Source organism: Vidua macroura, chromosome Z (assembly GCF_024509145.1).
Source record: "Vidua macroura isolate BioBank_ID:100142 chromosome Z, ASM2450914v1, whole genome shotgun sequence".
In the NCBI taxonomy this organism is placed as follows: domain Eukaryota; kingdom Metazoa; phylum Chordata; class Aves; order Passeriformes; family Viduidae; genus Vidua; species Vidua macroura.
In genome coordinates, this window is record NC_071611.1 from 11,031,774 (window position 1) to 11,047,588 (window position 15,815).

The window sequence follows — 15,815 nt, forward strand, 5'->3', positions numbered from 1 at the left end:
ATGTCTCCAAGCTGGTTGACTAAAGGTAAAGGAGCAGAACTTCTGCAGTGCTGGGGTTGCCAGGGTCTGCTACAGTGTGATTGCCCAGGCAACTCCTTGCTGTAGTGTAGTTTAATGATCTTAACCTGCCATGACTTAGGTTTTACTTAACACATACCTGGTGCCTTTGTAATCTTGTCAGCAATCTTTGTTCGATGAGCAAAATGACTTTTATAATGGCAGCTTCTGGCAGCTAATGGTCGTTTCAGGTCTGTGTTTAAAAGAAACATGTTGGTCATAGCCTTTCATATCCGAATTACTTTTCATTGCTGGATTGAGTGCAAGAGTTAAACCAGATTTCTTTCCAGGAAGCACACAAAAGGCAGAATGGGTCCTCAGATCCCACATTCATGCTCAAACTCTTTGGCCAACCAGAATAAAGTCTGGTCTGCTTTTTTAATGCGGATACAGTCCTAACTGGAGCCAAGAAGCAGCAAAAGGCAGCCTGCTTATCATCTCATTTAGCTGACATGGTGAAGCCCTGAGACACACATCTATGATACATAGATAGAAGCAAAGTAAGTACATCTGTGCTTGGTTCTAAGTAGAGTTTGAGTTAAAACTGGGATTCAGCTCGTGCACAGCAAGGGTACAGCTACATTATCCTTGAGGTACTGACAAAGAAACTGCAACCACAAATTTATCCACAACCATGCAAATCAGTTTCAAAAGCTTCTATCATACTTTTTCTTAGCTTACTTTACCTTCTTCCCAAGTAAAATAGTTCAAACTCATCCAAAGATGGCTTGAGCTTCCACAGAGAAAACAGTGAAGTAACATTTGCCTCTATAAGAGGTACAGAGTGCTCAAATATTTAAGTTCTATGGGATATTAAAAGATGACAAAAAGTCATGCAATCAATACACCGCCCTAAATTTCTACTCCCCTGTCATCAAAGTATCTGACATCATCACATGGAAACTAATACCAACAGCAAAATCCCTCTGAACTTTCGTTAATTTGTTAGCAGTAAGTTTGATGTCTTGAACAGCTCCAGTTCAACCCATTCAACTATTTCTAACTGAAGCACCTAAAATTTGGCTGTATATGAACTATAATGTTATTAAAAAACCCTTAAGATGCTGTTTACTCCACTGAGATATTGTTCCTCTCCACAATTTTTCTGCCCCAACTCCAGCTCAACCAATATGTGCACTGGAGCAGGATCTGCATTGGCTGATTTTAACAGATGATCAAAAATCTCTTTCTTACACTCATTAAACTGATGCCTAAGGGTGTCTAGAACAATTTTTTTCCTAACTCCTGTGTCATAATAAGATGGAAAATCATCCATGTCAAAATTGCAGGCAAATTCAACACATCATAGAAGCCTTTCTGGACAGGTCACTATAGAATTTCATTTGGACTGGAAGGTAGGGTCAAACACATAGAAATGCTAGGACAGAGCAGGTGACACCAGCAGCCTTTTCCTTCCTTTGCAGTAAACTTCTCCCCTGCAGAGCACAAAGTCAGGCTAATTACACTTCCATAGGGAGCATCTGTGTATCTAGCAGCTCCAGTGTCTAAATTTCAGCTTGATACAATTTAAACTGCTTGAAAATTTTACAGTTCTGGGAAAAATAGAAGCATCGAAAAGCTTCAGGCAGGCAACTAATAAGAGCATTATGAAAAGCTACTAGTGGATCTTACATATCTAATTTTTCTGATTGCACAAAGGCAATATCATGATTACAATAAACATTAAGCAGCCACTCTAAATGTTTCAGGTGTCATGTAACTGGTGCCAGTAAGAAGTTTCATTCAGCTAATAAAACATGTAAGCTCTTCATTCTGCCACTTTACTGACCTTGAGATTATCCTCTAAGAGGTATTTATAAAGAAAACAATTGTGTGTCATCAGCATGGATGATATGATGTACGCACCATTGAGAACACACTCAGAGAAAAATCCTGTTTAGATGAAAGGTATTCTTGCATACGAAGTGGAATTCCAGCTCCTACGTAATTCTGATTTTATTTGATGTTATTTAAACAAGTCCCAACCACCAAATCCAAGGCTTGTCCCAAGAGAAGAAAAATGAGTTTATAAACCCCAGTGAAATTAAGTGACCTTTTCAGTTATCCAGTCATGACAATTTTTAGTCCAACACTCAGTGTCATACCCAGCAGGCAGAGCACTGTCATACCCAGCAGGCTTTTAAGCAAGTGTGTTTTCTCCAGATGTACTCTCAGATATGCCAACACAACATAGCAGGGCTCAAACCAATTCATGTGCTACAGAGGGACAGGGAAACATCATGTCGACAGCATGATATTGGCTGCAGGGCAGTCCATCAAAAATCATCCTGCCTGCTTTTTCACTCTGGAGTACTAGACCTGGTAAAGGACTTCTGGTGATTTTCCAAGGCAGGTTTTAATGAACTCACACCGCAAGTATTTACAGAAGCATAAAAATCAGTTAACAATCAGCTTTCTTGGGAAGGTAGTGTGTTGGATTTGTGTGGCCAGGTTTTAGTATCAGCAAGGGACACAAGGGTAGCTTCTATGAGAAATTCTGTATCAAGTAGAGCCAATTCCTGGCAGCTTCAAAGATGAATGTGCCACTGGCCAAGGCTGGGTCAATTAGAAATGGTGGTAACACCTCTGGAATAACATATTTAATGGAAAGAGAAGTTATTGTGCAGATGTAAGTGCAGACAGAGAAGAGCAGAGTGAGAATATATAAGAACAACCCTGTAGACACCAAGGTCAGTGCAGAAAGAGAGGGAGGACCTTGCTCCAGCACCAGAGTTGAAATTCCTCTGTGGCCCCTGGTGTAGCCCATGGTGAGGCAGCTGTGTCCCATCAGCCCATGGAGATCCATGGGGATGCGGGGATGCAGAGATCCACCTGCAGCCCATGGAGGAGATCTACCTCAGGGCAGGTGGATGCCTGAGAGGAGGCTGTGAACCTTTAGAAGGCACTTGCTGGAGCAGGCTGCTGGCAGACCTGTGGAGAGAGCAGCTCAGACTGGAGCAGGTTTTCTAGTAGGTCTGTGGCCCTGTGGCCTGTCCTCGTAAGACTGCACCATGTGATCCAGGTTGGAGCAGTTTGTGGTTGACAGTTTCCCATGGGAGGGATTCACATTGGAGAAGTTTGTGGAGAACTCTCTCCTGTGGTACGGAGCCCACTCTGGGGCAGGGGAATGACTACTCTCCCTGAAAAGGGGCACAAACATGTGATGAACTCATTGTAACCCCCATTCCCCATCTCCCCATGCTCCCTGGAGGGGAGGAAGTAGAGTTCATGAAGAAGGGAGGAGTAGGGGAAAGGTGATTTTAAGATTTACTTTACTTCTCATTATCCTGCTCTGATTTTGTGAGTAATAAATTCAATTAATATCCCCTATCCCACAGGTCTGTTTTACCTGTGATGCTATTTGGTGAGTGATCTCTCCCAGTCTTTATCTCAGCTCATGAACCTTCATTATATTTTGTCTGCCCTGTCCTTTTGTGAAGGAGAGAGATAGAGAGGCTTTAATGGGTGTCTGGAATCCATTCAGGGTCCAGCCACTACAGAAAGACACCTAAACTGATCAGACTCCTACTTTCCATCTCAGTAATCAGCTCCATTCTAGAAATTGTGAAGTTTGAAGAGGACTGCTAAAATTTCTGTGACCTGTACTGCTCCTGGACCAACGACGACATGGTCCAGTAGTGACAGAAATCTCTCTTCTCAAAATGCTAGCTGCCATTGCATCAATCCAGAACAAGAAGGATGCAAATACCAGCTGCACAGTGAATACAAAAGGAAGTTACCCCAACAACATGGTACAGTATCTGCTTAAAAAACTTACCTCTCCTGATTTTATTTCCTCTAGCACCAAAGAGAAAAGAAGCATGAGATTACTTAATTGGCAAGACTCTGTGAAATGTCTTTTCCTTTCACCTCCTCTCCTTTAGCATCAAGTCCAAGAATACCCATAGAGTGAAGGGCCCAAGGTGGCAAAATACAGACTAAATGTACCAGGATTACTTGTGAAAGTAAGAGCTGACTGCTACTTTTATTTCCAGTTCTCCCACACATGAACAACAGCACACAGTCAGAACATTAAGACAGGATTTGATTCTTGCAGATAAGTAACACCTCAAAAGCCCCAAAGGTCTACATTCCATCCATTATTTTGCAGATTCTTCTGTGGTCTCTGCTAAGCAGGTGCTTACAAGAACTTTTGCATACTAGAGATGAGAGCTGTTATCCAAGAAGTTTCTGGTAAGCAGCTCTAAGATATGCTTAAGAAGTAAACAAGGGCTGAGATGCAAAACAGCCTAAATAGTTTTCGGCCTATATATAAAAGCTGTCCTACTTTTGAGAGTGAACTATGTTTTTCCAGTCACCTGTCACCTGAACTTTTTTCACATATGGGTAGGTCCAGCAGAGTACTAGTTCTGTCCAGGATTTCTGGATGCACCATTTGTCTTCCATAAGAAGTCACTGTGAATGCACAGATGAAATGTTCATTGTAAATGCAATCAGCAAGTATAATAAACAATGTACCTAATCTACTGCAGATGACCAGAGCATGTGCAATGTCTTATCACATTTTGGCTGTCCTTTACACATGGCATCTAAACTGTGCAAATGTCAATGCTTCTAGAGAATATCTGACCAGAAACACATGTTCTGGTCTGATGAAGCCTGGACACTGAAGTTCACTCCTGAAATTTGATCTTTGCAAACGTTTATGGAAAGTATTGACTACATTAGAAACAAAACAAACCCTCAAATTCATTGCAAATTTAGCAAGATGTGTTTAGTAAAAAGGAAATGTTATTCAAGTTCTGAGTCAAATAGCAAGGAAGCAGTTCTGTTGGTCTGCAGCACCATGGTGGTTAGCACCACTTCTCCATCAAATCTCGGCTTTAATTTCTTCCTATAATACCATATTATTTTAATATTCCCCCACCAGATTGTATTTGTTTGTGATTTCTAAAGCCAGCTAGAATTTATGCTATTTTTCCAAAAATAGAGCAATCAGCTTTACCTATGATATGCTGTTGTTTTCTTTTTTCAATGCCACAATGTATAATGGTCCTAAAGCTCTGAGACCACTCTACCATTGTTATCACATGTGTGGAGGGACAAGCTGATTTCTGTATTCTCATATGATATGAGGTGGAATGACACAGTGGAGAAAGTTAATAGGTGCTGTTTCTAAGGAGTTAGAAACAGTATTCCTATTTCCAAACATCTATTTCCAAAACCTGGTCAAAATTTATTGACCAGGTTTTGGAAACAGATTAAATATTCCTTTACAGAGAAAGACTGTAGCTGCTAGGTTTTGCACAGAGTTTTTGTGCTGTACAGGAAACTGCAGAAAAAATAAATAAGGAAATATTAACTACATAAAGCATCCATCTAATGGCTGCTGCTTTGTTACTTGGGGTCTGAAAAATTACAACAAAGGAAGATAAGGTTAAAATAGTCAGCAGTTGTATAAGAACTTTTTAAGCCAGCATCACATATGGTACATTAGCAATGTAGATGGATTTAATGAAAACTGAGATAAGTGCATGCATCTGTCATCAGCCAAACCTACAAAATGTTTTCCTCAGAAAATGAAATGTAATGATATAAGCATTCATCTGTAATAGACTTATAACAACTCTAAATTGTAAAAGTAGTGCTGCTTTAATGCATTTCATGAGTTAACACTAAACATACAGGCAATTCCTATGACAATTGCCCTGAAGAGAACAGATTTTGTGATAGGTCATAATTAAGCACACATCCTTAGATTAAACAACACCAAAGTAGTGCATACTTCTGTGAGTCACCCTGTAATGCAAAACTGAGTGTGGTTTGTCACACCATTTCAGCCTCCATTACAGCTAAGACGGTAGTGTGGAATTTTTCAAGCTTCATAGGAAGATTATTAAAATGGATAACACTAGCAGGCATTCTAAAGAATATTCTCATCACTTGCCAAGTCATGCTCTTTGAGGTATCTGCCAGTGTGGGAGGGATGCATGGTCTCAAGGGGGCCTGTGTTTCACGGTCATCTCAGGCAGGGGGCTGCAAAGTTCATTAAATGATCTTATCTCACTGTTGGTTCTGTTCAAAATAGCCTTGATATGATGAAGGATTTATGTTACCCACACTTCAAATAAAAAGTACCGAGGGATGCATTTCATTACTGCCCTGTGACACTGGAGAAGCCACGGCTGCAGTGGTAATATTCCTCGTTTGTGTCACACAGAGAATTTATTTGCAAGAAGAGTCCTGCTCCAAAGGTAAGAAAGTATTTGGTTTTTTGTAGTGAGTTTTCCCTAATAATGTCAAAAAGAAATGTTTTTGTTCTCTAACTTTAATTCTCACAAGTATATTCTAGGAAAGATGAGAGTGTGAGGAAAATGCCAGGGAAGAGTGCCCAGTTTAGCAGAATTCTAAGGAAGCTGAGGAGCATTGATACAGAAAAAATATTTACAGATAATTTCCATGTCACAATCCTGAATAAAACACCAAGAGATATAGCTGTACATTCTCAACTGATGGGCTAATGCTAGCCAAGGTTACACACACACACACACACACACACACACACACACTCACTCATCTCTCAAAGGCTTTTTAACTATGATCTTCTGCCTTGAGGCATTTTGATTCAATGGTAGACACCTTCATAGGAATCAGGAAAGGTTTCTCTTGCATGTTTTCTCTGAACTGGATGATCTAATAAAGGACATGAGCCCTGGGCAAAATTTATCTTCTTTGATCCTACACCGAGTCTTTCTGTACTCAAAAATCAAACAACAAAGCAAAGTGCATTCAAAATCCTTAACCAATAAATATTAATTTATGCTATATACTTGATACTATGAATTCAGCAGTACATAGGAGCAGGCTTCAAATGTATCCAGCAGTGGAGAAAGTCTAATGATCAGAAACAACATTTGATCTCACGAGCAAACCACAGCCACTTTAAATATGCCTTAGATACTGAAAATTAAAGGTCAGTAAAAGTCAAATGAATATATAGAAAGCTCAGGAAAGGCACTTGGACATTTATTTATTGCATACCACTTTTGAATACCTGTTTGCTTATTGCTCACCTCTGTGCAACTGCCACCACAGCCCTGTTTGTGTGTGCTGGTGGCAGGATGTATTGGAAGGCAGGCAGCCGCCACAGAGAGCAGATGCAGGGAGTAGGAAAACCTGGGTAGTAGAGGGGTGAAAAAAAGGTTATCCAGGGATCATTTAGTAATACCTGCAAGAGTGCAGTTTCGGGCATCACAATGTGAAAAAGACATTAAACTATTAAAGAGCATCCAAAGGAGGGCAACAAGGATGGTGAAGGGTCTGAAGGAGAAGCCTTATGAGAAGCAGATGAGGTCGCTTTATTTGCTCAGTCTGGAGAAGAGGAGACTGATGACAGAACTCATTGCAGTTACAACTTCCTCATGAGGGGAGGAGGAGGGACTGACACTGATCTCTTCACTCTTGTGACCAGTGACAGGACACAGGGAATGGTATGAAGCTGTGCCAGGAGAAGTTTAAATTGGATATCAGGAGAAGGTTCTTCATGTGGAGGGTGTTTGGACACTGGAACAGACTCCCCAGGGAAGTGGTCTGACAGAGTTCAAGAAGGATTTGGACAAGTCTCTCAGGCACATGGTGTGACTCTTGGGGTTGGTCCTGTGAAGGGTTGGGAGTTGGACTTGATGACCCTTGTGCATCCCTTCCAACTCCACTTACTCTATCACTCTATCAAATGCAGCTCCAGCAAGAAGTGGAAAGAGATTTTCCACATGGAACAACAGAGGTGAGGAAACCAGCCAGAAAGGTGTTTGAAAGCACAGGTCCAAATCAGTCAGTTTCGGTGGGAGGGCTGGCATGGGAGATGGAGAGGATGTGAGGAGAAACACATGATGCCAGAGAAGGGAAAAACAAAGGGACCTTTCACAGAATCCCTTGGCTGCACGCTGAGGGAGAAGAGACAGTGCAGAATGAAAGGCAGCAAGTAGCAAAATATAAAAAACCAGGCATGGGAGCAGAACTAGGATAATAATAAATAAATGGGTTACCTAGAGGAAAATGAAAGTATTGATTGCTCAAATGTTTTATTCAAAAGCTTTTAAGAACTTTAATCTTCAGCCAGAGGACTGCTGAGCCCTCTAGTACAGAAAATCAAGGCACAGAATCAGTTCCCTCCAGTTTGATATTTCCATTGTTCAGATGTCTGATATCCAGAGAAAAGTGAAAGCAGATGAAAAGGACTGAAGCCCATCAGATGAAAAGGACAGGATAAAACATAGTATATGGCATTCAAAGGCATTGATATTGACACTGTGGCAGTATGAGTTGCAAAATTCATGTAGCTGCCACAAGCCTTCTCTTAATAGGTTTGTTTGTCCAAATTTTCTACCAGTGCAAAACATTTGAAGAATAACTGTTCTCCTTTTTAGAAAGAATAGGCTCAGATCCATCACTTCTCACAGAAAAGCAATAAAGGATTGCGGGAATTAGGAGAAAGGATAATGGTTAACTAGAGATTGCTTCATACTGCTTAAGAGAAAGCATTTTCAAATATTAAAACTGTTTAATGTGCCTGTTAGAAATAATTTGCTAGATGCACACCTGTAACTCCTACTAGCATTGCTCAGTCATGTGTCAGTATGGTTGTCATTTTCATACACAGAAAATTCAAAATATGTGGAGAAATCCAATTAAATTGATTGAAATTTATACCCAGAGAATAACTCCCTGACTGAACACACACTGGTAAGAGCATGTATTTCAAATTTTGCCAAACTAGGAAATACCGGTGGCAGAATAAATAACATACCTAGAATTCCCTCATTTCATAGCAAACTCCAGACAACACTGTTTGCAAAGGAAAAGCACAGATTGGTAGCAATGCCAAACTGCAAATGAAAATAAAATCGTACAATACACATGGAAAGTCACACATCTTTGCTGATGAGATACATTCGTGAATTTTTGGAAGAGACTGGGACAGTTAGGGACTTGTGTGCAGCAGACTATATCAGCCTTCCACATCCTCAGGCTGGTGCTCCAGATCATCTCCTCCCGTAACTGCTCATAAACGAGGCAGAATGGAAGAGGAAGCTGTGAGAGCAAGCTGTGAGAAACCTCTCTCACAAGTTGCTCACGAGCGGCACTCATAAGATAAACTGCACTGTGCAACATGCCACACAAACCAAAGGGTACAGAACATTAAACTAAAGTGCTCTCTTCTGCCTCTGAAGAGTTCTAACCAGAGTTTGGAAACCCAAGTTAGACTTGAAACCAGTACGCTTCCCTAGGCAGGATCTCAAAGGAAGCATCAGTCAGCCCTTTGAGATGTGAACTACTGCCAGCTGCAGAAGCAGAAGATAAATTGCATATCCTAGACCCAAGGAAAAAGAGGGAAATAATGAAAATTATCACTAGTCCTCTTTTCCAAAATCAAAACAGATTTCTGATTGGTTTTACATCAAACAGTACCATTAGCCTAGATGGTATTCTTTCCTATATATATAATTCAATTTTTATCATTAAATACATATATAATAACCAGTCACAAAGCATGGTCCAAGTAAAGTCAGAACAATAAAATATTATATTATTTCTAGGGAAATGCATAAGACCCTGAAAACTCTGACTTACTGTGCTTTGTAAGAAACACAAGAAGGAGGAAAATAGCTCTCCTGACTCATTAAAAGTTCTATAAATTTTAAAAATACATTTCATATAACAATGTGTGCTACTAGAGGAAGAAAATCCACACTTTTCTTTACATTCTTCTGGCTAAGAAACTTTTGACTTCCAATTCTCTATATGAAAAAGTGTTTCTGGTGGTAGTAGTATTTTCTCACAAAAATAGTGAATTTTAGCCTCAAACTATTGATTATTTTTTCTTTTACATAGAAGTTGAGATGTTCTTACATTCCTCTTTTGTTCCACCAATATGATTTCTGAGTTCCAGCTAATAGTACTAGTGTCACAGCTTCCCTAACTTTGTAAGACGTCCTTTAACAAATTGAGGCTAGATGATAAAAACCTGCTCTAAAATTATTAAATCTAAAAATAAGCAGTCATCGTTATCATGTGGTGGATAAAGCCTTCCTAGAGTTTATCATGTTATTCCTTTCATTTGAAAGTGCCTACATGTGTCCATTGGCTTGCAACCATGCCTCTGTCAGAGAAGATTACCAGAAAGAGCCTCTCATTATTGTTCTCTTGAGGGATTGTCACTAGAAGCGTAAAAAAGCTTATTTAGTCCTAGCTGTGGCAGGGCAGTTTAAGTCAGAACTAACTGCAAGGTCTATAAAAGTGCATCACAACTGCCTGTGTGCTTTAATAGTATATTTCTGCTCACCTGTTGCATCATACTGAGATTATTTGTTCAGGCTGCTTTGAAGGCCGCTTCCATTAAATCTTTTCCATTCTTCTCTTTCCCTATTAAATGAGGCCCCTTATCCTAACAACTCTGAATGAGGCTTCAAGGCATGAAAGTAAACTGTTTCCAGGTGATAACTGCTGCTGCAAAGTCATGATACAGGCTTAAGTCCTGTGACACTCCTCTGAAAACAGCTGAAGTAGGAGAGAAAAATATGAGAGGTAGAGAAATAGTGATAGACTAAGTCTGATATCCCTGACTGCTCATATGCACTGAAAGTTTATGGTTTATAAAATGGATGGCAGGACAGAGGTGAATTCAAAATCTATGCATGTGATGCATAAAGGCAAAAGAAACCATGTGAGTTATTTCAGTGGAGGTATTGTGCAGTTCCTACAATCACCATGAACAGGCTCAAACAGATAATTCAAAATAGAGGTAATTTAGGATAAGGATACAGTTCAGAGAAGCAAATACTGGCATATTTACAAATACTGGCATATTGTGTTTATCAAGGACATACAAGGATCACTAATGATGCAGAAATTCTGATGTGTTCAGTAACTTCAATCCTACTTGTACATATTTGAGAGTTCTCCAGCCACAGGGGAAATGAAAACAAATAATATTAAGAACTGAGGAAGAGAAAATTTGGCACCAATACAACCATCTTTTAGGGCAATATAAAAGGTTAGGAAAGAAGAATGACTTGGACAATGGTGTGCCTGATGATCAAACACACACAAAGAAAATACCACAGATCACAGTCAGAGAAAACTACTAATTCCTGTTCCTGCCCCACCTCACACAACTGCAAAAAAAAAAAAAAAAAAAAAAGGGGGAAAAAAAAAAGATGCCCCCAAAGCTGTAATGGGTAGTATTACACACACTTTGTAGCCTCAACAGAGTTCTAACATTCTTGTAAATACTGTCAGCACCAGAGGTAAAGTGAATAGCAATGGAAAGTACTTCTGAATATCTCTTTTAGTGGCTTTAAATTTTTTCTTTGTGATTTTTTTGCTGTGGGGGGAGGTGTTAGAAAGACACATCTATGAAATGTATTAAACCCAGTACCAAGAACATATACAATCAAATCAGGAGGCATAACATTGAAAACCAGTAAAGGATATGAGTATTCTGAAAGTACATGCTTGGGCTCAATTACACCTTATAGCAATGAGTTCCATAATTTTGCCTTATTCAGGAATTATATTTCATATATATATATATATATATATATATATATATATATATATATATATATAAAAGATGCCTCTATAGTATATTAGACAGAAATTCATAATAATTCAGAAGGATGAAGCTATTATGCTTTGCTATCTCTTCTGATAAAGAAACCTGAAGACATTATTTCCTAGCAGTTTATGTTGGAGCTCCAAGTATATAGGGGAATTTTTCTTCCTGCACTCCAGAAAGAGTTATTCTTAGAGATTAACTCCTAGGGTGGAAAGTCCATTAGTTTTACTTAGATAGCTTTTACCATATCTTTCTCATACCTTTGAAGATTTCTCCTCGTACAAAAACGTTTAAAAGGGTAGTAACTGCCACCTGGGAAGAAATATTTGGGTTGACATTGATATATATGTGTATATTTATAGAAGACACATATTTTATGAAAACATACACATGTATTAAGTGAACTTTTTGACCTGAAATTGGTTATGCCCTAGCACAGCTGTAGGTGTTCAGCAACACTTGCAATTCACATTACAGACTAATGTCAACAATTATATATCCAGCTATAATTTGTTCAGGACTGGGAAATATGCTCAGTAATTCCTTTCTGCAAGAGTTGGGCTCAAGCATCATGCTTCTATTATTTGGAGGGCATGAGCTGACATATGAAGTCTTTACAGGGAACCACAGGGGAGTTACAGGGAAATCCTAGTAAAAAGGAGACCTCTTCAAAAGACCTGATTTTGTCCTCTGCTCACAGAGTCTTTATAATGTGTCTGTCAATTTTTCACAAACCAGCCAATTATATAAGGATTATCAATTCCCAGTTTTGTGTTTTCCTATGATGCCTGGCAGGGGAATGGCAGCAGTTTCTTCAAGCTTTTCCAAGCTAGTCTTGAGGGGCTTGTTTACTATCTCTCTATGGCTCTGATTAAAATAAATTACAAATAATTTCCATGAATGCAATCAATGCATGAGAGAGCCCTAAATACTTGTTAAAAAATTAAATTATCTGGAAAACATTATAATGGCATGTTCATGCAAAAGCACATAGCAATTTGAAAGACAGCATGGATATACTAATTTCATATTTAATGAAGTTTTGAATGTAATGATACAATTTTCTAGCTGCAATGTAGTATACAGGGAATTTACTGTTAGCCCACAAAGAGTCATCCTGAGGCAAATATTCTTTCCCTAGGATAAGATTCACTCCAGAATTTATTTTAAGATGACATTAACTAAAGCTGAAAGTACAGAATCCTCACAATACAAGAATATATTCAATAAGTTGGAATCTATTTGAAGAAGAGGGTAAAATAATTAGTAAACAAAGTGGATTTTGCAAGTCAGCATCTTATGACATTATGTACATACTTTTAAAGATATTAATTTTCTACATTTCCAAAAAAAACACTAAGGGCCAGAATGATTAAAGGCAAATCATCAGAACAATAGTTACTTTAAAATTTTAGAGACTTGAAAATAATGGGGCCAAAAAATCCTATTTGATATAGCAGTTTGTTTGTTTGTTTGCTTGTGGGTACAGTAAAAAGTATCCTAATTGCTAAATTACAGAATACAAGAGCACTGTCCTGACTGTGAACATAAACACCATAGTCAGATGGAGGTGAGAGATATTTTAGGTACACAAGTAAGAATTCAAATCACTGTAGACAGTATATCCTCAAGTGTCAGAGCTAGGAAAGAAAAGCTTAAATAATGAGTCATGCCCACAGTTATCCTGATCCTGCAAAAAAAAGGACTGTGTGACCCTAATGATGAACATCAAGAATCTGCTTCCACAGATGTGGAACCTGTAACTTATCATACAGTTGTTTCAAATTTTTCCTTTAGAGAAAATGAATAGCCAATATATGCGTCATGAAGTGCGAGGCTGTGAAACCAGCGACCTGAGGAACTTCTGGGAAAAGACCATCGAACAGCAAACTCAGTATCTGCAAAATGAGAAAGAACGTCAGCGAAGAAGCGCTCTGACAAAGTGGGTAGTCTGCATCCAGAAAGCTTACTTGAGTTTGCATTGTAATTATTTTTCTTTAAAAAGTAATACCAATACTTAAGTCGTGCAATGAAATCTGAAAGTAATTTAGATTTATAGAAAATAATAAAGCTTCCCAAATTAGGATGTAATGCTAATGTGTTTAAGCTATGACTTCATACAACAGGAGAATAATTCACTCTTGTTCCATAAATGAGTCCAAAGCATTGAACTTTCTGAAATTACCAGGACAATATTTAACAGTGCAGCCTTGAACATAAAGACTTCTGTTCAGAGCAAAGCTAGCACAGATGTTTACCTGGCCCACATTCTTACTCTGCGGCCTTGCTTTCACAAGCAAATAGTTTAAATTATTTAAGATTGTTTAAATTGTGTATGGTAAATCCATAATAAAGCAGATGATCCAAGCATCCTGACCGAGGCAACCACCATTCATAGCCATATCTACCTTATTCATCACATTTGCCTGGATCAGTCACTGCGAGAAAGAGCAGTCTGCAGCAAGATCAGCACAGTTTTACTTCACATCAACTCTCCATAAGTTGAAGGCACATGCAAAGATATATGCTTTTGTTATTTATTACATTTTGTTTTGAGGTCATCCAGTGAGAAAGCAATTTTCCAAAGCCTTCCTCATAGCTCTCCTTGCATTGATACTTGAAAAATTAAGAGCAAGGATTACCTTGTAAAGCAAGCAAGCCTTACATTACTAACCCTGGATGAAGGAACTCTAGAATTATTCTCCAGCATGTTTTATCCATTTGTGACTAACCTAATCTCAATGTTGCAACTCCTCAACTGGGCTCTCTTTTCTAAGTTTTTCTGTGGTACCTAGACACTATCAAAGAGAAAATAAAGGACCACATATTACTGAAAGCTACCTGCTATGGATCTGCTTCAGGATCTGCTTCAGGATCTGCAGTGTCTCCAAGCTGAGCAGGACAGAGAAGGAGGGAGGCTGGGGAAGTGCTGGGTGATGTGACCCAGGGAGGGAGGCTGGGGAAGTGCTGGGTGATGTGACCCAGCAGGTGGCAGCAGGCAATCTCCAGTGCAGGTAACAAATCACTCCGGTACAGGCACTCGAGAGAGGGCACACTGGAGATGGAGATGAACCACAAAGCTCAGGTGATCCCTCACTGGGATTTAAGAGCTTGTCCTCAACTACCATCCAGCAAAGAGCTCTAAAGGGTAAGGAAAATTTGCATGACAATTGGGAAAAAGCACCAAAGAATATCATCAGTGGAAAAGATGAAGAGTATAAATCCGTTCTGTGTAAAATTATGGGGACAAGCTGATCCGTGTTTCTGTCCCTAGGCTCAGAAATGAATGGATGGAAAGGCTGGAAAAACGGATAAAGATGTTGAGGACCCAATCTGAAGACTCATCCAGCTGAAGAGCCCACACTCATTATACGTTTGGGGGAAAATAAATCTGTTTTGTAGGAAAGCATGATGTAAAAGCTGAAATCAGTTTTACTCTGTAGCTTAAATGAGCTATAATTAATTAGCTGTCATTGTTTGAAGTTTCATATGTGAAATGTCAATTGTTGCTTTTAAGACCATGCATCTGTCCCTTCATTTGATAGATGGAGAATGTAACACTCTGAAGTATTTAACCCTAATAAATCATGGTTCACTGAGATGTAGATGCCTGGGAAAAGAGTTTAGTTACACAGTTGTGCTCTGCAAAAGTATTTCCTCAATATTTTAGGTTTCTGTATAGCCTGACTGTAATATAATGAATTTAGATGATTTAATGAATAGTAGAGGTTTTAAATTTTTACACAACACAGCCCAGTGCAGACTAAGGAATACGGGACATGCACAATGCCGCCACATCCCACACCACTAGTGAAGCCCAGCTGGTGGGAGCTACAGATCCTAGCTGCCATGTTAGAAGTCACCTGTTAACTTGTTACCATGTATGTATTGATAAACAGGTCTGTGGGACAGCAGTAAGAGCTGCCTGATTAACCCACATTAACTTAGTCAACCCATATTAGATAACTTGACACACTATCAGCATTGGTAGAATGATTTTAAGTTCTGGCACTGTTTCTGGTACCTGATCCGGCTTGTCCAGAGGTGGATTGATACCTCTGTTTCACAGAGTAGCTTGGTGCACTTTCACAGCTTTCAGTCATCATGAGAGACAAGCAAGTTCTTTCTTCTAGCACCTTTTCCCTCTAAGACCCAGTATTTATTCCTTAAAGACCAGTAC

General features: G+C 39.1%; 1 protein-coding gene across 1 annotated transcript; it reads left to right on the forward strand.

Annotated features, from left to right (window-relative positions):
* The first annotated feature begins 471 nt into the window (after nucleotides 1-471).
* On the forward strand, nucleotides 472-15,119 carry LOC128822142 (protein FAM240B-like). Its single transcript, XM_054003743.1, has 5 exons — nucleotides 472-557; nucleotides 4,169-4,251; nucleotides 6,107-6,272; nucleotides 13,433-13,577; nucleotides 14,910-15,119. Exons 3-5 carry the CDS (start codon nucleotides 6,128-6,130, stop codon nucleotides 14,986-14,988), a joined length of 369 nt encoding a protein of 122 aa, XP_053859718.1. The 5' UTR covers nucleotides 472-557; nucleotides 4,169-4,251; nucleotides 6,107-6,127; the 3' UTR covers nucleotides 14,989-15,119.
* The last annotated feature ends 696 nt before the right edge of the window (nucleotides 15,120-15,815 follow it).